At 36.6% G+C, this 23,939-nt stretch overlaps 1 protein-coding gene across 3 annotated transcripts in view; it reads right to left on the bottom strand.

The window, feature by feature from the left end:
* Zfyve9 (zinc finger FYVE-type containing 9) overlaps nucleotides 1-23,939 on the bottom strand; it is a 234,470-nt gene that overhangs the window by 81,738 nt on the left and 128,793 nt on the right. For 2 of the 3 annotated variants that reach the window (XM_046451092.2, XM_058581454.1), the window contains exons 5-7: nucleotides 7,899-7,998; nucleotides 5,315-5,491; nucleotides 3,500-3,669 (exon numbers count right to left, since the gene is read on the bottom strand). In XM_046451092.2, coding sequence (XP_046307048.1) covers nucleotides 3,500-3,669; nucleotides 5,315-5,491; nucleotides 7,899-7,998 — 447 coding nt within the window. The remainder of the gene's footprint in view (nucleotides 1-3,499; nucleotides 3,670-5,314; nucleotides 5,492-7,898; nucleotides 7,999-23,939) is intronic. The other variant, XM_058581453.1, reaches the window with a different exon arrangement.

The raw sequence follows: 23,939 nt of genomic DNA, 5'->3' as shown, positions 1-23,939 counted from the left end.
GTAAAGAAATCTGACAGAAAAAAGGAAAGTCACCATATAAGTTCCGTGTTCATAACTGATTCAGATAAGAATTGTCAAAGTACAGTAAAATCATATTACCCTTCATATTATTTATTAATTACAAACAGGAAAATGTACTCTTGCAACGGAGAAACGGGAGACATCATCTTAACCAATTACCAAACTGATACTTCTTGATATAATCCAGTAAGAAATGAACACACCTTCTGTAGTACTATTATCCTTGACAAAAATGTTTAATCTGAAACTAATCATGAAAAAAAATCAGACAAAGACAAATTGAGGACATTATGCAAAATATGGCCCAATGCTTTAAAAGTAATAATGGTAATGAAAGACCAAAAAAAGTAGGGAACTGTTCAAGATTAAAGAAAAGCAACTTAAAAGGACAACTTAATGCAACTGTAATCCTTAATGGGATTCTGATTTTTAAAAATAAAGGTATTTAAATATTTTTGTGTCTGTGCATGTATAAGTATGTATAAATAAAAGCTATACAGAATATTAATGAGACAACTGGGAAAATATGAATATGGATTATATAAAAGAAAGTAGAATTATAGAATAAATTTCCTCCTCATATGATCATTGTGTTGTGATTATGTAGGAAAACGACTTGTTCTTAAGAGATACAAGCTGAAAGGATCAGGTAGTGAAGTACAACTAATCTTCAAATTGTTCATCAAAAAAAAGAAAAGTGTGGGGCTAAGGTTGTGGTTCAGTGGTAGAGCACTTGCCTAGCAAATGTGAGGTCCTGGGTTCCATCCTCAGCACCACATAAAAAATAAACATATAAAATAAAGATATTAAAAAAGAAAAGAAAAGTGTGTGTGTGTGTGTGTGTGTGGTGGTAAATGTAGCAAAATGATAATAGCTGGTAAATATCGTAAAGAGTATATGAGTGTTTATTGCACTCACAAATAGTTACGGTTGTCACTCTCTGCAGCCATAGAATAAAATCCTCCAAAACAGACTTACAAATACATAAAGACAGACATGACACAATTTAATGTCCCTTCTCCAAAGAGGAAACTTAGCTATGTGGGTGCTATGGTTTGGATAAGATTTGAGTGCCCCCTCCAAGGTTTCATTTAAAATTTAATCACCACTGTGAGGTGTTAAGAGGGTAGAAACTTAATGTAATGGTGTTTAGAGGTGGGGCCTTTGTGAGGTGAACAGGGTCATTAGTAAGGTGATGCTGTGACTGGGTCCTGGTAGCTTTAAAAAGAGAGGGAGAGATTCTAGAAGCTCAGGAGGCTAAGGCAGGAGGATCCTGAGTTCAAAGCCAACCTCAGCAACTTAGTGAGGTCCTAAGCAACTTAATGAAACTGTCTCTAAATAAAATACAAAAAAGGGCTTGGGATGTGGCCAGTGGTTAAGTACCCCTGGGTTCAAATCCCCATAACATATATTAAAAAAAAAAAAAGAAAGAAAGAAAAAGAGGAAGAAAGAGAGAAAGAAAGAGAAAGAGAAAGAAAAAGAAAAAGAAAGAAAGGAAGGAAGGGAGGGAGGGAGGAAGAAAAACCAAAAGAGACATATACATGTGCCTATCTCTGGCCAGGTGAATGCCCCTCTCTTTCTCAGGATTCAAATCATCACTAGATGCTGCTCCTTGATATTAGATCTCTCGAACTGTGTGACAAAGCAAATCTCTTTTCATGAAACTTACCCAGCCTTTGGTTATTGTATTATTATAATGCAACAGAAAACAGACAGATACAGTATGTCAATAAATTATCTTAACAACATGCAATTTTAATTATGACCTAATCCACAAATAATATGGATATATCTAAAAAAAAACTATTAAATATAAATAATTAGTAACTAAAAATTCTATGAAAACTTCAGGAGTAAAAACTTCATCTAATCCGAATATAAACTGTGGACTCAGTGATTATGCATCAATGTAGATTCATTAGTTTTTAACTGTATCACTCTGGTGGAAGATGTTGACTGAGAGGAAAAGCTGTGTACATGTGGCTGGTATGCAAAGAGGCAGTTGCTAGGGACTGAACTAGAGGAGGAACCAGGGCAAAGTTAATTTTTGAGCACTTGCACATTGCCCTGGCCCTCACAACTATTTTCAGGCAAGGGCATGAGTCAAAGGTGTGGGCCAAGGCAGGGCTAATGATTTGAGCTAGGCTGCTCAGCAATCCCTGTTTTGCATTTGAAGGTTCAAGGGCATTTCCTGAATTCCAATGGTTCACAGGCATTTCTCTTAGGATACTCAGTCCATCTTTCCTTTTCTGTATTAGTAACTTTCTAGCTCATGAGGACAGGGGTTGTATAAAGAATCTCTCCATCTTCCTCTCAAATTTTTCAATGGACCAAAAACTGCTCTACAAAAGTCATTTAAAAAAAAAACTTTATTCAAACTTTTTAACTCTAATTTAAAAAATAGATGGTTATAAATACTTAATTGGAATTAATGGTCTTATAACTTTACCAGATTGAAGGAAGCAATAGAAAGCAACTCACAATATAATGATCCTACTTGCATATCTCTAATTTTGTTTCTAGATAGACATTTTCTCATTGACTCCAAAAACTATAGTTGGTATTTATCTTCTGAATATTAGGATCCACAGAAAGAGAATACCATTAGCCCTCAAATGGTAACTGGGACTTCTACAGAGATGAAAGTGACAGCTTGGCGTAAGCTAGTTTCTTTAAATAATTTGCATTATCCTTCCATCTATTAAGCCACTGATGTAGCAACTTATTTAAAAATTTGGAACCCTGTTTTAAAATCTTAAATGGAAACACAAAAGGTCAAACAAACAACAACAAAAAAAAAAAAAAAAGAAGCAGCAGCAGCAGCAGCTTGAGTTGAAGAGAAAAGCATAGCCTAGTTCTTCAGTCATCTTCACATACCCCAACCTTCCTCACCATGGCACTCTCAAGGCCACCACAGAACTTGGGAAACATGATTTAAAAACCAATGTATCTGCTGGGCATAGTGGTGCACACCTATAATCCTAGAGAACTGGAAAACTGAGGCAGGAGGATTGCAAGTTTGAGGCCAGCTTGGGCAGATTAGTGAAACACTGAATCAAAATAAAAGGGCTGAGGGATGTAGCTTACTGGCAAAGGGCTTCTTGATGCAAGCACAAATACTAAAAAAAAGAAAAGAAAGAAAGAAAAAAGAAAACCAATGTATCAAGAAGCGAAGATTCTCTAGCCTGACTTCTAGTTATAGCAGCAGCTTGAGTTCACTTGAGAACAACCTTAATGAGAACCTTTCTCTTGGAAAAAAATACTCTTTTAAGAAAACCTTCTCTAGAGCAAACAAGAAGAAGCTGATTTTGGCACATTTACTTTACTCTTATAAATACATCCATGAATACTTATTTGCACTATCCAAAACCTTCGGAGTTCTACACAAAAGTCACTCAACTTAGCAAAAGGCAAGAAAGATGCAGCACAATGCTGAGCAAACTGTACTCACTTTTAGTTGCTGTTTTGTTTTTCTTACCTCTGCTGGTAGAGGACTGGTAGTTACTGGCTTGACTGGGTCATGAGACACAGCCAGAGTTCCTGCGGAGGAAGTTCCATTCATTGTTAATTTGGCTGCATCAGCAACTTCTCCATTGGGCAAGATCCCATCAGCGAACCAAACTCTCCTCTGCTCTCTGGGCTGAGCCACTTGAGGAAGGGACCAGAAATATAAAATAGGCATCAATGTGATATTGATAGTGTTTCTAACATCAAAGAAGAGAAGGTCACCAATTCCAGATGTACAAAGAAATCACTATTTGGCCTCTTACAATCAGAAATATCAGAATTATAACTGTGTGTAAAAATGGTTTATAAATTAATAAAAAATACATGTTTAAATATATATTTTTGATATAACTTTTAGGCAAATATTTAAATACTGTGTTAAAATATTCAAAATCCTAAACACATCTATGATTATGTCTTATACTCATCCTGTATCACTGACAGAGAAACTAAGGAAAGTGTTTTAAGCATCTAGAAAATAAACTCATGGTAAGAAAAAAGCTATCAATATAAATCCACATCTCCCCCAAATTATAAGGTTTCCACAGGAATTAAATATCTAGAAAAGTCGTATGATATTTTTAAAGGGCAAAAGATGCCCTGAAGAATGTTGAAGAATTATTATTTTATAAAAGAAGAGTTGGCACAGATATATTAAGAATTGGGAAGCAAACTGACCAGATCTTTGGCTAGAATATAAGTGAAGAAGAAAAAGATTGATCTGGCAGTACAAAGTAATTTTCATTTTAATAAAGGACAGGGAAAAGCTAGAAAACTAAGTCTGATGAAACAATATCTTTACATGCAATTCTGGAAATCAATTCAGTCAAAACAAAGAGAGACTAGGGAAGAACAACAAAAATGACAAATGAAGTAAAAGAGAATAAAGATTTTGAGAAAAGCAAGCCTAAACTCACAAAAACACAAAGGAATATCACTAAGGGATGATCTGAAAAGAAGGGAAAATGAGGAAAAGTACGATAATCTCAATAGAAATCTTTGATCTTCAAAAGGGAAAGTCGGGCTATTTAGCAAGGGGAAGGGAATATTACTAGATGAAAAGACATAAAATTAATGAAGGAAGACTGATTTTAATCATCAAGGGATACATCTTGACAAGATTATTTTAAGGAAATATATAATTATTACTTCTACTATTCATAATCCTCTAAATTTAAAAAATGTCTTTCATCTGAACATATCATAATCAATAAAGAAGTAATAATCCAAAAATAAATTGAGCCTATAATTTCCTATCTATCATGACATGATCAGAATTCAAGTCTTGGATTTAAAGGTCTATGTACCTATGATAATATATTCATGTTTTTTTGATAGATAGATTAAAAATGAAAAGAGAAAATGGTAACATATATTCTAAAAAGCAACACTAGAATGGGCTGGTGAGAAGGAAGAATTCTCATTTTTATCACTTAGTAAACTCCTACAAAGAACATTAAGCTAGGCTGCAAGCAAGGATTTTATAGGCTGACTTCAATTCTCCAACTCTTTTCAAGTAGAAGTAGTGTACTCATTCCATTCTTAAAATGAAGAGTAGACGGACATATTTTTAGAAGTGCCTACAAAATATCAGGCAATACAATATTATTTTTTACTTTGTCCAGATAGAGTCTTAACACGTTTCTCACCTTGTTCTTCCACTTTAATAACCATTCAAAGGGACTGATCTATAGTGTTTTAAAGAATTGTGCTGTAAAGTCACATCAGCACCTTTTCAGAGGAACTTGGTGAGGAGAAAGAGAGAGAATAGCACATGATCCCCTACCTTCTGCTCCAGGGTGCTTTAAAACTCCCACAGGTACCATCACAGTGGGAGGTGGAGAGCTCAGGGCTCCTGAGGCCTGAGCTTGCTGCAAGGGAGGGATAGTAGAACAGTATTCAGCAGGATTGTTAGGGTTAGGGCTCTGGCTTGAGGCACTCATCATGTTCTCCCAGGCTTGAGCTAAAGCAAATACAGACACAATCAATGTGAATGGATTGCAAAATATGGACATCAAGACCTCCACAATATTGGATAAATAATGTAGCTCCTCCTCACTAATACTCATAATATGTCTCTCTTTCAGCTAGTGAAGATATTAAGAAGATGGGTGATTTTATTCAATAAAGGAGACCATTTGTCTACATAAAACTATTTGGCTGGAGCAAATAAGGATTATATGATATTTTTAAAAATAATAATTACATGATTATTCTGATACAACTGAGAGTAGATCAGTCTGAGTTAAAGATTAGATCCAAGGCATCCTTAAGGAGACTGTACACTTCCTTAAGAGGGAGTAAAATAATATCTAACTTTAAGGATTTTCTTGAAATAGTTAGGTGTTTTGGGCTTTGTTTTATTAATTAATGCATTTTATAAACTATAAAAATCAGGGACACAAATAATATAACTCTGTTGTATGGTTCATTTCTAGACTTCAAGGCTCTTCTTAGTTGAGATAAAATCTCATTCAAAAAATTCAGAAGCATAAAGCTCAGAAGAACACCTCTCAAAAAATTTTTATGAATTCTGCTTTTATGCAATAATTATCCTGTGAAAAAGAATCCAACAATATAATAACCATTTCACATCTTTGGTGTGTCTCAAAAGCATAGGACCCATTTGAACATGAAAATGTGCCAATATAATTGTGATTCATCAATGTAAATGATCACAAATACATTGATTCTGTATACCCTATAATTTAATTAAATATTAACATATCAACTATTATCTTTAAAAGTAAACAGGATGAAAAGTATTATAGAAACAAAATATATCAAATTTTATTTTTATTTTATTATGAAGTAATAGCATGCCCAGGAACAGAAATTACCCAATTTTTTAGTACCTTTTCAAAAATCTCAATCAATATCAAGGAATGATCCATAAGATTTTGAATATTTATTGCCTCCAAACTGAATGACAAGGCTAGTAACAAAAGCTATGTTCCTTTTAAAGCACTGCAGGAAGAGGGAAGGAAGAGAAAAGGAGAAAGGAAAAAGAGGGAACACTGAAAAGCATCAAATTAAATATTCAGAAAAAGACTGGGCTAAGCCATGCAAGAGGAAAGACGCTGGAAAAACCAAGAAAAGTGGATTACCTTAGGATCCCTATTAAGGGCCTCCTTGACTTAATAAAAAGTATTATTCCATATAAATCCTCTGCCATTTCCTTCATCTTTAGCTATACCAAGTTTAAAAAAATTGCCATAAAGTTGGAAGACCTCATTGAATAAAAGAGGTATTATGTATCATAATTAAGCAACATACTCCTTCTATGCATGTGTCCAAAGTGAAAGCAGTGGAATAAAAATCATCCATTAAGCAACTACATGAATAACCACCATCCAAAAGTGACCCTTAAGAGTAGAGAGAATGATTCATAATTTATCATAATTATAAGAATTCAGAAATGGGAGGAAATTGGGTGGATCATAGGAGATTAGAACAGATTAGATTAATTGACATGCAATAGGTTAATAAGCCAGCAACAGGAAAACATCACTATGAGCAATGCAGACAGACACAGCAGGAGGGATCTCAGAGCAGTTAAGTTCCAGTCTCCAAGAGGTACACTATCTGGGCACAGGTAGCACTGGTGTCTAGGTTCAACATTTTATGGCAACTATACAAAGACACATTCAAAGAGAAAATACTATAGTCTGCTCAGTTTTATTGTTTCCCTTTATAAGAATACTCAATGTTTTTAGGTTGTGATGTTTGCTTTTAATTTAAATGCCCCTGGATTTATTTCCACTTCCATAAAAGATAAACAGTAAGTTTTATTTACTTCCTCTGGCTGTATTCTTTTACCACATAACAACTTCATTCAAAGCCATTATCTTTATAGCAAATCTAAGTTGTATTAAGGAAATACCTGAAAAAAAGTACAACTTGCTACTTGATCTTAGGTGCTAAAATATTTATTTTTAACAAGGTGGATGAAAAAAAGTGCTGTTAATAATATATCCTAAGTCATTATGGCGCTTCATAGAAAAGAAGAGCTTCTGTAAAAAGGAAAACCTTGCCCAATTTTAATACTTCATCATCTAAATAGTCAATAACACCTAACCCCACCCCTTTCCAGTCATTTCTCCAGAACAAACCATTATACAACACCAAATTTCCAAAGAAATTCATTCTTCCAATAAAACTTACCTGACTTTAGAATTCTATTCATTAAATTAGACACAGGAATTCTGAAATGCTAAGAAACTTTCAAAACATGAAAATTAAACTCAATATTTCAAAGTTATAACATTTGAGAAGGTGAATGACTTGTAAAGAAACACAAAGAAACCTTTTCATAGGAATTCTCTTGTTTTATCTCAATGACTGGGAAATCAACCTGTTTTAATACTTACCATTCATTAGCACTGAATGGCAGATTACACACACTCTAGCTTCCTTTCTGTCCATGTATAACAGTTTACATTTCAGGCTACAGCAGGAAGCACAGAAAACCTGTGGGGGAGAAAAAAATACTAAACTTACTAGGGAAACAGTGCAAAAGGCCAGGCATGGTGGCACATGCCTGTAATCCCAGCAATTTGGGAGGCTTAGAGAGGGGGGATTGCATGTTTGACAAGGCCTCGGCTATTTAGCCAGACCTTCAGCAATTTAATGGAGACTGTCTCAAAATGAAAAATAAAAAGGGCTGGTGGCACAGCTCTGGGGTAAAGTGCCACTGGGTTTAATCCCTGATACCAAACAACAACAACAACAACAACAAAAAGTGAAAAGGGAGCAAACCAATATGATCACTACTGACTAGCCATGAGCTGTATTAGACAAAACCAAAAACTTCAAAAGAAAATGCAGTCAGGAAGCTGAGCAATTCAAATCAAGAATGAGATTTACAAGTCTATCAACAATAAGAAAATCAATAAAGTTTGCTAAAAATAAAAACCCTGGCCAAGGTCACACAGCAAATACATAACAGGACAATGCATAACAAGAGTTACCTTCAGGCAAATTTCTAGGAACAGTATTATATAACATGGGCATTTAAACATAGTTGTATCTGCTATTTGTTTGAAAAGGAATTATAGCAGGATAAAACAAATACCAATTGGAATTTCTGGGTTTTAACTTTGTTTTCTTCTGTCCTTTTGTATGGAGTAATAATCACACTAGCTATTGGTTTGCTATGAAGGACAGGGATCAAAATATAGAACTCAATCATTAAAATAAGTATAGTTTCAGCTACAGGAAATCAAAGCAGGCAACCAAAAATCAGCCATGCCAATTTCCAGAACCTCTTCTTCTTTTTTTGGTACTGAGGATTGAACCCAGAGGTGCTTTACCATTGAGCTATCTCCCCAGCCCTTTTGATTTTTTTTTTTTTTACATTTTCTATTATTCTTTTTATTTGCATCTTGCCTAAAACAATTAGACTCAGTCCTTTTAAGAGAGCAAATGGCTATTTCTTTCTTTTTTTTTTTACATTTTTTATTGGTACATTATAGTTGTTCATAATAGTGGAATTCAGTGTTACATATTTATACATGTACATGATATAAAAACATAATTTGGCCAATATCATTCCCTAGTATTTTCCCTTTCTCTCCCATCCTCCCTCCCCCTGGAACCTTTCTTCTATTTTACTGATCTCCCTTCAATTTTTATGAGATTACCTCTACCTTTCTTTTCCTTTTTCCTCTCTAGCTTCCACATGAAAGAATACATATGACCCTTGACCTTTTGAGTTTGGCTTACTTTGCTTAACATAATGGTCTCTAATTCCATCCATTTTCCTGCAAATGACATAATTTCATCTTTCTTTATGGCCAATAAAACTCTATCATGTATATAAACCACACTTTCTTTATCCATTCATCCACTGATGCACACCTAGGCTGGTGAATTGTGCTGCTATAAACATGGGCATGCATATTACACTATAGTATGATGACTTTAATTCTTTAGGATAAATACTGAAGAGTGGCATAGCTAGGTCATAGGGTGGTTCCATTCTTACTCTTTTAAGGAAACTCCACATTGATTTCCAGAAGGTTTATGTAAAAGTGTTCTTTTTCTCCACATCCTTTCCAGTATCTAATGTTTGTATTCTTGATGGCCATTCTAACTGGTTTGAGATAAAATATCAGTATAGTTTTGATTTCCATAAATTCAAATCAAGAATGAGGGTCTAGCTATGTTCCTGAAGCCGGCCTCAAATTTGTAATCCTCTCTGGGAATACATGTCTGTGCCACTGTACTTATCTCAAGACTAAATAAATTTCCTTTTTTTTTTTTTTTGTTTTTTGTTTTTGTACTGGGAATTGATCCCAAGGTTATTCTATCACCTAGTACATCACTAATTCTTTTTATTTTTTAGAGACAAGGTTTCGCTAAATTGCTGGGGCTGGCCTGGAACTTGCATCCTTCTGCCTCAGCCTCAAAAATAACTGGGATTACAGGTGTGCACCACTTCACCTGGCTTGGAGACCTCATTTTCACCTTCTGGGTTTAGGTGGAATTTCACCTTCTTCTTCCTTCTACGCTATGTAATAATAGTCCCCTTAGGCTCCTGTTAAGACTTAATTTCCTGGATACCTTGTTAGTCATTGATCACGTAGCCCTTCATAGAGGAAGAAAGCCATTCCCCAGTAAGATAAATTCTGCTTCTCCAGTGTTTATGGCCAAGCATCCTATATCTTACAAAGCTGAACCAAGGGATGAGGGGTAATGAGGTCAACATTAGATAGACCATCTTCCTGTTACTAAAATTAACATATCTAGCTACTATAACTACCAATTTAGTTTTCAAAGGGCTTTACATTTTCAAAACAATTATAAATTGAAAGACGTAGAAAGGTTATGGTAAGCTTATTTTTTTCTAGGAAGAAACTGAGTTTGGATGGTTAAACAACTTGCTCAAATTTGCAGCAAATTCTATGAAGATTCATTTACAATTAACAGAGCTGGGTAACAGACAAGTGCTATGGTCTGAATGTTTGTGTCCCTTCAAACATGTGCTAAAATCCTACCCCCCACATAACAAAGTGATGGTGTTGGGGAGTAAGGCAAACTTTGAAAGGTGCTTAGGTCAGGATCTCTCATAAATGGGACTAGTATTCTTTAAAAAGAGACCCGAGAGAGATCCTTTGTCTTTCCCCCACATGAGGTCAGAGTGACATTGTGACAACCAAACATACCCTACCACATAGATTATCTAAATATCATCTAAGTACCTTTCCTGATTCTGTGGGCTTAGAGTTAAAATGTAAACTCACTTTTAGAAATAAAGAGAATTAAATATTTTGCAAACTTGAACTTAAATTATTATACAGCTGAAATATCTTATTAAATACTATATCTCTATTATCACAACTGACATAGTATATTGCATTTATTTAACTTATTCTCCACTTCCTTGTATTAAAATGAGAAACTACACTATGAAGCAATGGACTAATTAATTATTTTAAACACTATTTCAGTATTCCCAAAGTTATCACTGTGTCTAAAACATAACAGATTCTCAATAAGTGTTTGTTCATTGCTTCTTTGATAAGTAAAATTACTACATAAATGAAAGGAAAAACAAACATTAATGTGCATCTATCTGGAAAGGGCTACATTACTCATGCCCAAATTCATAAAATAATTTAGGGTCCCTCAATTTTAACAATGACAGTCAAACACATTTTTTTAGGCAGTTTTTTAATTATAATGACCTCAAGATGAATAGGCCTAGTGGTTACGCATGACTTCAAACAACACAATCTGCCTAGTTGTCAAGAAACAAATTATGATATTACAATACATATTCGATATAATGTTCCAGCTAGGTACAGTTAGACCTCTGGTATCCTGGGGTTCTACATCTGCAGGTTCAATCAACCACAGATAGAATATAATCGTGACTATATTGAACATAAATAGGCTTTTTTTCCCTTGATATTCCTTGACAATATACTAAAATACCTATTTACATAGTATTTCCATTGTATTAGTCATTATAAGAAATCTTCCGATGATTTCAAGTATATGACATGATACATGTAGATTATGTATAAACACTATACCATTTAATACAAGAGATTTGAGCATCCAATGAAATCAGTCTCCTTCAGTTACAAAGGGATGACTGATTGCTTAAAAATGTTCCATTTGTGTGTTTACATATAATTTTCTTTAAAGTGATACTTCTGGGTTCTAACCTTAACTTTTATCATTCACTAGTCAAATTACCTTATGGGAATTATTTAAACTAAGTCTTAGTTTTTCTCATATATAAAACTGAAATGATAATATTCCCCTCATAAGGCTTTTGTGAAGATTAAATGATTAAATGAAAGAATGCATGTAACATGTAGTACGTAATAGGTACTGAAAGCATGTTGGTAATTTCCTATTCTCCTTTCCCTTCCTTATAAAATCTCCCATACATGACTTTCCACATTAAAAAAGAAATAACCCTACTGACAAATTAATGAACAAATTTTATACTCAAGTACCACTCTGTGCTTATTTACACCACCTTACAGCATGAATAACTTATTCCTTTGCAATTCCTGAAAATTATCAAATGCTCACTTATTTCTTTCCAAATTAGAAAATGGAAAAAATTGTCCCTAGTTTTCAAAAAGCCCGAAATTATGACAAAAATATTTGCCATGTAAGAACAAAAATAGCACAAAAGTGATTGTAATTGACCAATATCCAGCTATTCACAAATACTAGTAACAGTAACAATTTGTGAAATTTTTCAAATATGAATTATTTGCACATAACTAAATATCATCAGAGCTAAAGCAGTTCAAACAGATACTAACCCTACCTCTGTCTAAACACCTGTTCCAAGTTTATTAACTGAAGTCACTTTAAGAATCCATTGTAGGAGCAGAGCCGCCGCCCGCACCCGGAACAGGCCCAACGACCCGCCGGCGTGGTAGTCACATCACCCCAATTGGAGTAGGGGCAGAGCAGAGCCGCCGCCCATGCCCGCAAGGTAGGCAGACCTGCGACCGACCGGCGGAACAGGCCCAGCGGCCTGCCGGCGCGGTAGACACGTCACCCCAATTGGAGTAGGGGCAGAGCAGAGCCTTCGCCCGCGCCCGGAACAGGCCCAGCGTAGTCACGTCACCCCATTGGAGTAGGGGCAGAGCAGAGCCGCTGCCCGCACCCGGAACAGGCCCAGCGACCCACCGGCGTGGTAGTCACGTCACCCCAATTGGAGTAGGGGCAGAGCAGAGCCGCCACCCACGCCCGCAGGTAGGCAGACCTGCGACCGACCGGCGGAACAGGCCCAGCGGCTTGCCGGCATGGTAGACACATCACCCCAATTGGAGTAGGGGCAGAGCAGAGCCGCCGCTTGCGCCCGGAACAGGCCCAGCGACCCGCCTGCGTGGTAGACACGTCACCCCAATTGGAGTAAGGGCAGAGCAGAGCCGCCGCCCGCGCCTGCAAGGTAGGCAGACCTGCGACCGACCGGAAGAACAGGCCCAGCGGCCAATCAGTGTGGTAGACAGATCACCCCAATTGGAGAAGGAGCACAGCCGCCGCCCGCCCCTGCAAGGGAGACTTTTCAACTATACAAGAGCAATATAGATCTGCTTCCTCTTTTGCTTCGCTCCAGGCAGAGAAGCTGAATGTGTAATCAGCAGCGGATTGTAAGTACCCGAGGCGAAGGCGAACAAAGCTCACTGCGCCCCGCCTTTTTTTTTTTTTTTTTGAATATTTTTTATACAGGGAGAGTTTGTGGATTGGGATTGTTGGCTGGGCTGCGGTTTCTGTGCTGAAAATCCACTCCGCGGGAGCCGCCATTTACTTTCTGCCGGCTGTCTTGATGGCTATGTCTACATTGTCCGGCAGCCGCACCTAGAGGTTGGAGCTGGGCTGCATGCCGAGCCCTGTCCTCCGAAGGCTGGACCACGGCCTTGAGCGCCTGGGTCGCCTGTTCGCCGCTGCACCTTCGGGCAGAGCCTGCTCTGGGGTCGTTCTGCATCCCCCTGCAAGGGGACCCGTGCTCCAGAGGAGGGGGACTGAGAGCCACGGCGGCAGCCGCTTGGGCCCCGGGGGCCAGGCACCGGGTGGGGCGCAGCTACGGTCGCGGACGAGCGCGGCGCCCCCTGAGCGTGGCCCCGGGGAAGAGGCAACGGCAGCAGGGTTTAATTTCTAGAAATCTGGACTGGAAACAGAAGCAGCAGTTTGTATAATCCCAAGAACTTGCTTATGCCAGGAAGCTGTAAGGGCAACATGAATATCATTGAGAAGATCTAACATGGCAGCGGGCGGGAAGACATCAAGTCTCTGACCTCTTCAACTGCGCGGGTATAGGGAGCTGTAAATTGTCTAAATGCTGTTTGCTCAGGATCACTAGGCAATGCTGAGCTGATGTGGATCTGGAGTGTACAGTCTGGGCCCCTCAGAACACACACACCGAGCCCGGATAGGCTGCATTCAAGCTCCGGTTCGCCTGCTTCTCGTGACTCAGCACTAACGATCCCGCTGAAATAACTGGTTGGCCCTTAGGAACTTTCAGAGGTAAAAACCAACTGAGCCTTCATAGGCAGTGGCCACAGGACTGAAACGGGGATTGGGAGAGACAGTCAGGACCCACCCGTTGCATTGGTCACCCGGCAAAGGGAACGAACGGTCACCATTTGCATGGGATACCACCATGGCAGAGAACTGATGTCACGGGCGGAGGAGATAACTGCATTGAAACCAGCGCGACAGGGCTCCCAGGAGCAGCAGACATGGCGTGTAGCCAGTATTGTGGTGAGCGTCACAGGAGAGCACGGCCTGGCTTGAGGAAACACAAGAGAAGGCCCTAGGCACTCAGGATTGGAGACCCGCCCAGTCTGTGAGGAAGAGCTGCTACACAGTGATTGGTTCCCACCTAGTGAGAGGAGAAGCTTGACCCAGTGGGCACAGCTCCACTTACTGGAAGAGAAATTAATCGAACTCTATGACTGCATTTATTATTATTATTATTATTATCGTTTTTTTCTTTTTCTTTTTTTTTCTTTCATTTTCAATTTTTTTTGTTGTTGTTCTTTAACTTTTTTAAATGTTTTTAATTTTTTTAAATTTTTTAATTTTATTATTATTTTTTTTTAATTTTAATTTCCATTATTTTTATTATCATTATTATTTTTGTAAAAAAAATTTTTTTCTTTTCTTTCTTTATTTTCTAACTTTTTTGTGTGTGTTTTGTTTTTGTTTCTTTTGTCTTTTCAATTTTCTTATTCCCCCTTCCTTGAATTCTACCTGCCTACTCTCATTCTCTTTAGTGACTTCTTCCCTTCCCTTCTAATATCGTACCTCCCAAGCATCAAATAAATTTATAAGAGTAAACAGTAACTCAGCAGTCAAACAGAACAAGAAGCAACATGAGCAGCATAAAAAAGCAAGGAAGAAAAGGAGTACAAACAATGAAGGACAGCCTAAATATTCAGGAGGACCTAGAGTCAGCAGAAAAATGGTCATATAAAGAACTCAAGGAATACCTTAGACAGATGGAATGGAACCTTAAAGAGGATACGAGACAGCAAATCCAAAGAGTGAAAGAACACTTTGAAAATGAATTACATAAACAGATAAAAGAGGAAGTTAACCATCTTTATCAGGAGATAGAGATTATAAAAAAAAAAATCAAAAAATAATTCTAGAAATGAAGGAAACGATAAACCAAATTAAAAACTCAATTGAGAGTATCACTAACAGAGTGGAGCAACTAGAAGCCAGAACGTCAGATAATGAAGACAAAATATATCATCTTGAAAAGAGCCTAGCCAACTCAGAAAGGCTGGTTAAAAATCACGAGAGAAACATCCAAGAGATATGGGATAACATAAAAAAACCAAACCTACAAGTCATCGGGATAGAAGAAGGTACAGAGATTCAAACCAAGGGAATGAGTAGCCTGCTGAAAGAAATAATTACAGAAAACTTTCCAGAAATAAAAAAGGAAACGGATATACAAATTGTAGATGCATACAGGACACCGAGCACACAAAATCACAGTAGACCAACGCCAAGACACATTGTTATGAAGATATCCAATATACAGAACAAAGAGAAAATATTAAAAGCTACAAGAGAAAGGAGGCAGATTACATTCAGGGGTAAACCAATAAGGTTAACAACGGATTTTTCATCACAGACGCTGAAAGCGAGAAGATCCTGGAACAACGTATTTCAAACACTGAAAGACAATGGATGCCAACCAAGAATTCTGTATCCAGCAAAATTAAGCTTCAGGTACGACAACGAAATAAAAATCTTTCATGATAAACAAAAGTTAAAAGAATTTGCAGCCAGAAAACCAGCATTGCAAAGCATCTTGAGTAAAACACAACACGAGGAAGAAATGAAAAACAATAACCAAAACCATCAGTGGGAAGTGCCTCTATAAAAACAGAGGGCGGGGGCAAAGCTAATCATGGAGAAACAAAATAAATTAAATTAAAAAAAAAGAAGATAAATAATCAAACATGGCTGGAAGTACAAACCATATATCAATAGTAACTCTAAACGTTAATGGCTTAAACTCTCCAATAAAGCGACATAGGCTAGTAACATGGATTAAAAAAACAAATCCAACAATATGCTGCCTCCAGGAGACACATCTGATTGGAAAAGACATACACAGGCTGAAGGTGAAAGGTTGGGAAAAAATATACCATGCACACGGTCCTCGTAAGCAAGCAGGAGTGGCCATCCTCATATCGAATAAAATCGACTTCAAGACTAAGTTAATCAAAAGGGATAAGGAAGGACATTATATACTGTTAAAAGGAACCATTCACCAACAAGACATAACAATTATCAATATTTATGCACCAAATAATGGTGCTGAGACGTTCATAAAACAAATTCTCCTCAAGTTCAAGAATCAAATAGACCACAACACAATAATTATGGGTGACTTCAACACACCTCTCTCACCATTTGACAGATCCTCCAAACAAAAGTTGAATAAAGAAACTATAGAACTCAATATCACAATCAACAACCTAGACTTAACTGACATATATAGAATATATCAACCATCATCGAGTGGATATACTTTTTTCCCAGCAGCACATGGATCCTTCTCAAAAATAGACCATATATTATGCCACAGGGCAACCCTCAGTAAATATACAGGGGTGGAGATAATCCCATGCATTTTATCTGATCATAATGGAATGAAACTGGAAATCAATGATAAAAGAAGGAAAGAAAAATCCTACATCACATGGAAAATGAACAATACGTTACTGAATGATCAATGGGTTACAGAAGACATAAAGGAGGAAATCAAAAAATTCTTAGAGATAAATGAAAATACAGACACATCGTATCGGAATCTAGGGGACACAATGAAAGCAGTTTTAAGAGGGAAATTCATCGCCTGGAGGTCATTCCTCAAAAAAAGGAAAAACCAACAAATAAATGAGCTCACACTTCATCTCAAAGCCCTAGAAAAGGAAGAGCAAAACAACAGCAAATGTAGCAGAAGGCAAGAAATAATTAAAATCAGAGCGGAAATCAACGAAATTGAAACAAAAGAAACAATTGAAAAAATTAACAAAACTAAAAGTTGGTTCTTTGAAAAAATAAATAAGATCAACAGACCCTTAGCCATGCTAACTAAGAGAAGAAGAGAGAGAACTCAAATTACTAACATACGGGATGAAAAAGGCAATATCACAACAGACGCTACAGAAATACAGAAGACAATTAGAAATTATTTTGAAAACCTATATTCCAAGAAAATAGAAGATAGTGAAGACATCGATAAATTCCTTAAGTCATATGATTTGCCCAGACTAAGTCAGGAGGAGACTGACAACTTAAACAGACCAATATCAATAGATGAAATAGAAGAAGCAATCAAAAGACTTCCAACCAAGAAAAGCCCAGGACCGGATGGGTATACAGCGGAGTTTTACAAAACCTTTAAGGAAGAATTAATACCAATACTTTTCAAGCTATTTCAGGAAATAGAAAAAGAGGGAGCTCTGCCAAATTCATTCTATGAGGCCAACATCACCCTGAATCCGAAACCAGATAAAGACACCTCAAAGAAAGAAAACTACAGACCAATATCTCTGATGAACCTAGATGCAAAAAATCCTCAATAAAAATCTGGCAAATCGGATACAAAGGCACATCAAAAAAATTGTGCACCACGATCAAGTAGGATTCATCCCTGGGATGCAAGGATGGTTCAATATAGGGAAATCAATAAATGTTATTCACCACATCAATAGACTTAAAGATAAGAACCATATAATCATCTCAATAGACGCAGAAAAAGCATTCGACAAAGTACAGCATCCCTTTATGTTCAAAACTCTAGAAAAACTAGGGATAACAGGAACTTACCTCAACATTGTAAAAGCTATCTATGCTAAGCCTCAGGCTAGCATCATTCTGAATGGAGAAAAATTGAAGGCATTCCCCCTAAAATCTGGAACAAGACAGGGATGCCCTCTCTCACCATTTCTATTCAATATAGTTCTCGAAACACTGGCCAGAGCAATTAGACGAAAGAAATTAAAGGAATAATAATAGGAAAGGAAGAACTTAAATTATCACTATTTGCGGATGATATGATTCTATACCTGGAAGACCCAAAAGGGTCTACAAAAAAACTACTAGAACTAATAAATGAATTCAGCAAAGTGGCAGGATATAAAATCAACACGCATAAATCAAAGGCATTCCTGTATATCAGCGACAAAACTTCTGAAACGGAAATGAGGAAAAACACTCCATTCACAATATCCTCAAAAAAAATAAAATACTTGGGAATCAACCTAACAAAAGAGGTGAAGGATTTATACAATGAAAAATACAAAACCCTAAAAAGAGAAGTAAAAGAAGATCTTAGAAATGGAAAAATATACCCTTTTCATGGATAGGCAGAACTAACATCATCAAAATGGCGATATTACCAAAAGTTCTCTATAGGTTTAATGCAATGCCAATCAAAATCCCAATGGCATTTCTTGTAGAAATAGAGAAAGCAATCATGAAATTCATATGGAAAAATAAAAGATCCAGAATAGCAAAAGCAATTCTAAGCAGGAAGTGTGAATCAGGCGGTATAGCGATACCAGATTTAAAACTATATTACAGAGCAATAGTAACAAAAACAGCATGGTACTGGTACCAAAACAGGCGGGTGTACCAATGGTACAGAATAGAGGACACAGAGACTAATCCACAAAGCTACAACTATCTTATATTTGATAAAGGAGCTAAAAGCATGCAATGGAGGAAGGATAGCATCTTCAATAAATGGTGTTGGGAAAACTGGAAATCCATATGCAACAAAATGAAACTGAATCCCCTCCTCTCGCCATGCACAAAAGTTAACTCAAAGTAGATCAAGGAGCTAGATATCAAATCAGAGACTCTGCGTCTGATAGAAGAAAAAGTTGGCTCCGATCTACATATTGTGGGGTCGGGCTCCAAATTCCTTAATAGGACACCCATAGCACAAAAGTTAATAACAAGAATCAACAAATGGGACTTACTCAAACTAAAAAGTTTTTTTTCAGCTAAAGAAACAATAAGAGAGGTAAATAGGGAGCCTACATCATGGGAACAAATTTTTACTCCTCACACTTCAGATAGAGCCCTAATATCCAGAGTATACAAAGAACTCAAAAAATTAAACAATAAGAAAACAAATAACCCAATCAACAAATGGGCCAAAGACCTAAACAGACACTTCTCAGAGGAGGACATACAATCAATCAACAAGTACATGAAAAAATGCTCACCATAACTAGCAGTCAGAGAAATGCAAATCAAAACCACCCTAAGATACCATCTCACTCCAGTAAGATTGTCAGCCATTATGAAGTCAAACAACAACAAGTGCTGGCGAGGATGTGGGGAAAAGGGTACTCTTGTACATTGGTGGTGGGACTGCAAACTGGTGCGGCCAATTTGGAAAGCAGTATGGAGATTCCGGGGAAAGCTGGGAATGGAACCACCATTTGACCCAGCTATTGCCCTTCTTGGACTATTCCCTTAAGACCTTAAAAGAGTGTACTACAGGGATACTGCTACATCAATGTTCATAGCAGCACAATTCACAATTGCTAGACTGTGGAACCAACCCAGATACCATTCAATAGATGAATGGATAAAAAAAATGTGGCATTTATACACAATGGAGTATTATACAGCACTAAAAAATGACAAAATCATGGAATTTGGAGGGAAATGGATGGCACTAGAGCAGATTATGCTTAGTGAAGCTAGCCAATCCCTAAAAAAAAAATACCAAATGTATTCTTTCATATATTGAAAGCACCTAAGAACAAAGCAGGGAGGAAGAGCAGGAAGAAAAGATTAACATTAAACAGATACATGAGGTGGGAGGGAAAGGGAGAGAAAAGGGACATTGCATGGTAATGGAGGGAGACCCTCACTGTTATACAAAATTACATACAAGAGGTTGTGAGGGGAATGGGAAAATAAACTAGGAGAGAAATGAATTACAGTAGATGGGGTAGAGAGACAAGATGGGAGGGGAGGGGAGGGGAGATAGTAGAGGATAGGAAAGGTAGCAGAATACAACAATTACTAATAGGGCATTATGTACAAATGTGGATATGTAACCGATGTGATTCTGCAATCTGTATTTGGGGTAAAATTGGGAGTCCAAAACCCACTTGAATCAAATGTATGAAATATGATATGTCAAGAGCTTTGTAATGTTTTGAACAACCAATAAAAAAAAAGAAAAGAAAAGACAGTAGAATGAATTGGACATAACTTCCCTATGCTCATATATGAACACACAACCAATGAATCTATACATCATCTACAACACCAAGAATAGAATCTGACTTAAAATAACTTATATTCCATGTATTTATAATATGGCAAATACACTCTACTGTCATATATATCTAAAAAATCCAAATAAATAAATAAATAATAAAAAAGAGCAATATAAATATATAGGGGGAAAATTTCAATAACACAACAGTTTCACCAAGTAGAAAGAAACGCAAGCAGTATGAAAAGACAAGGAAAGAAAGGACCACAAGCAATGCAGGTCAACTCAACTTTAGAAGAGGTAACAGCTGCAGTAGATGGAATGTCAGATAAAGAATTCAGGATATACATGCTTCAGATGATCTGGAGTCTCAAGGAAGACATAAGACAGCAAAATCAGACAATAAAAGATCACTTTGACAATGAATTACATAAACAAATCCAAGAAGCAAAAGATCAACTATACAGGGAGACAGAGGTTATAAAAAACAAACAGAAATCCTAGAAAAGCAGGAAGCAATAAACCAACTTAAAAACTCAATTAAGAATACTACCAGCAGAGTAGAACACTTAGAAGATAGAACATCAGACAATGAAGACAAAGTATTTCAACTTGAAAAGAACATAGACAGCTCAGCAAGACTGTTAAGAAACCATGAGCAGAACATCCAAGAAATATGGGATAACATAAAGAGACCAAACTTAAGAGTCATTGGGACACAGAAAGTTATAGAGGTCCAAACCAAAGGAATGAGCAATCTATTCAATGAAATAATATGAGAAAACTTCCCAGACTTGAAGAATGAGACAGAATCCCAAATCCTAGAAGCCTACAGGACGCCGAATGTGCAAAATCATAAGAGAGCCACACCTAGACACATTATAATGAAGATGCCCAACATACAGAATAAGGAGAGAATTTTAAAAGCTACAAGAGAAAGGAAGCAGTTTACATTTAGGGGTAAACCAATCAGGATAACAGCTGATCTTTCAACACACACTCTGAAAGCTAGAAGATCCTGGAATAACATATTTCAAACACTGAAAGAAAATGGGTTCCAACCAAGAATTGTGTATCCAGCGAAATTAAGCTTCAGGATGGAAGATGAAATTAAAACCTTCCACGATAAACAAAAGTTAAAAGAATTTGCAGCTAGAAAACCATCTCTTCAAAACATCCTCGGCAAAACATTACAGGAAGAGGAAATGGAAAATAACAATGAAAACCAACAGTGGGAGGTAGGACAGTAAAGGGGGGAAAATAATCAAAGAGGAAAACAAACCATGGTTAGTAACATAAATAAACAAATATGGCTGGAAGAACAACCCATAGCTCAATAACAACCCTAAATGTTAATGGCTTAAATTCACCAATTAAGAGATATAGGCAAGTAGAACGGATCACAAAAAAAGACCCAACAATATGCTGCCTACAGGAGATGCATTTGATAGGAAAAGACATACATAGACTGAAGATGAAAGGTTGGGAAAAATCATATCACTCATATGGACTTCGGAAACAAGCAGGAGTGTCCATACTCATATCAAATAAAATAGATTCCAAGCCAAAGTTAATCAAAAGGGATAAAGAGGGACACTACATACTGCTCAAGGGAACCATACACCAACATGACATAACAATCATAAATATATATGCCCCAAACAATGGTGCAGCTATGTTCATCAAACAAACTCTTCTCAAGTTCAAGAGTCTAATAGACCACCATACAATAATCATGGGAGACTTCAACACACCTCTCTCACCAGTGGACAGATCTTCCAAACAAAAGATGAATAAGGGAACTATAGAACTCAATAACACAATTAATAACCTAGACTTAATTGACATATATAGAATATACCATACAACATCAAGCAGTTACACTTTTTTCTCAGCAGCACATGGATCCTTCTCAAAAATAGATCATACATTATGTCACAGGGCAACTCTTAGACAATATAAAGGAGTAGAGATAATACCATGCATCTTATCTGATCATAATGGAATGAAACTGAAAATCAACGATAAAAGAAGGAAGGAAAAATCATGCATCACTTGGAGAATGAACAATAGGTTACTGAATGATCAATGGGTTATAGAAGCCATCAAGGAGGAAATTAAAAAATTCTTAGAGATAAATGAAAACACAGACACAACATATCGGAATCTATGGGACACATTGAAAGCAGTTCTAAGAGGAAAATTCATTGCTTGGAGTTCATTCCTTAAAAAAAGAAAAAAACCAACAAATAAATGATCTCATACTTCATCTCAAAATCCTAGAAAAAGAAGAGCAAAACAACAGCAAAAAAAGTAGAAGGCAAGAAATAATTAAAATCAGAGCTGAAATTAATGAAATCGAAACAAAAGAAACAACTGAAAAAATTGACAAAACTAAAAGTTGGTTCTTTGAAAAAATAAATAAAATCGACAGACCCTTAGCCATGCTAACTAAGAGAAGAAGAGAGAGAACTCAAATTACTAGCATACGGGATGAAAAAGGCAATATCACAACAGACACTTCAGAAACACAGAAGATAATCAGAAATTATTTTGAATCCTTATACTCCAATAAAATAGAAGATAGTGAAGGCATCAATAAATTTCTTAAGTCATATGATCTGCCCAGATTGAGTCAGGAGGATATAGACAACCTAAACAGACCAATATCAATTGAGGAAATAGAAGAAACCATCAAAAGACTACCAACCAAGAAAAGCCCAGGACCAGATGGGTATACAGCAGAGTTTTACAATACCTTTAAAGAGGAACTAATACCAATACTTTTCAAGCTATTTCAGGAAATAGAAAAAGAGAGAGAACTTCCAAATTCATTCTATGAGGCCAACATCACCCTGATTCCTAAACCAGACAAAGACACTTCAAAGAAAGAAAACTACAGACCAATATCTCTAATGAACCTAGATGCAAAAATCCTCAATAAAATTCTGGCGAATCGGATACAAAAACATATCAAAAAAATTGTGCACCATGATCAAGTAGGATTCATCCCTGGGATGCAAGGCTGGTTCAATATACGGAAATCAATAAATGTTATTCACCACATCAATAGACTTAAAAATAAGAAACATATGATCATCTCGATAGATTCAGAAAAAGCATTCGACAAAGTACAGCATCCCTTTATGTTCAAAACTCTAGAAAAACGAGGGATAACAGGAACATACCTCAATATTGTAAAAGCAATCTATGCTAAGCCTCAGGCTAGCATCATTCTGAATGGAGAAAAATTGAAGGCATTCCCTCTAAAATCTGGAACAAGACAGGGATGCCCTCTCTCACCACTTCTGTTCAACATAGTTCTCGAAACACTGGCCAGAGCAATTAGACGAAAGAAATTAAAGGCATCAAAATAGGAAAAGAAGAACTTAAATTATCACTATTTGCAGGTGACATGATTCTATACCTAGCAGACCCAAAAGGCTCTACAAAGAAACTATTAGAGCTAATAAATGAATTCAGCAAAGTGTCAGGATATAAAATCAACATGCATAAATCAAAGGCATTCCTGTATATCAGCGACAAATCTTCTGAAATGGAAATGAGGACAACCACTCCATTCACAATATCCTCAAAAAAAATAAAATACTTGGGAATCAACCTAACAAAAGAGGTGAAAGACTTATACAATGAAAACTAC

Source organism: Marmota monax, unplaced genomic scaffold (assembly GCF_021218885.2).
Source record: "Marmota monax isolate L192 unplaced genomic scaffold, Marmota_monax_Labrador192_F-V1.1 WCK01_AAM20220418_F8-fsc00023, whole genome shotgun sequence".
Classification (NCBI taxonomy): Eukaryota; Metazoa; Chordata; class Mammalia; order Rodentia; family Sciuridae; genus Marmota; species Marmota monax.
The sequence above is the reverse complement of the archived record's forward strand: the minus strand, read 5'-3'. Positions and strand labels throughout refer to the sequence as shown.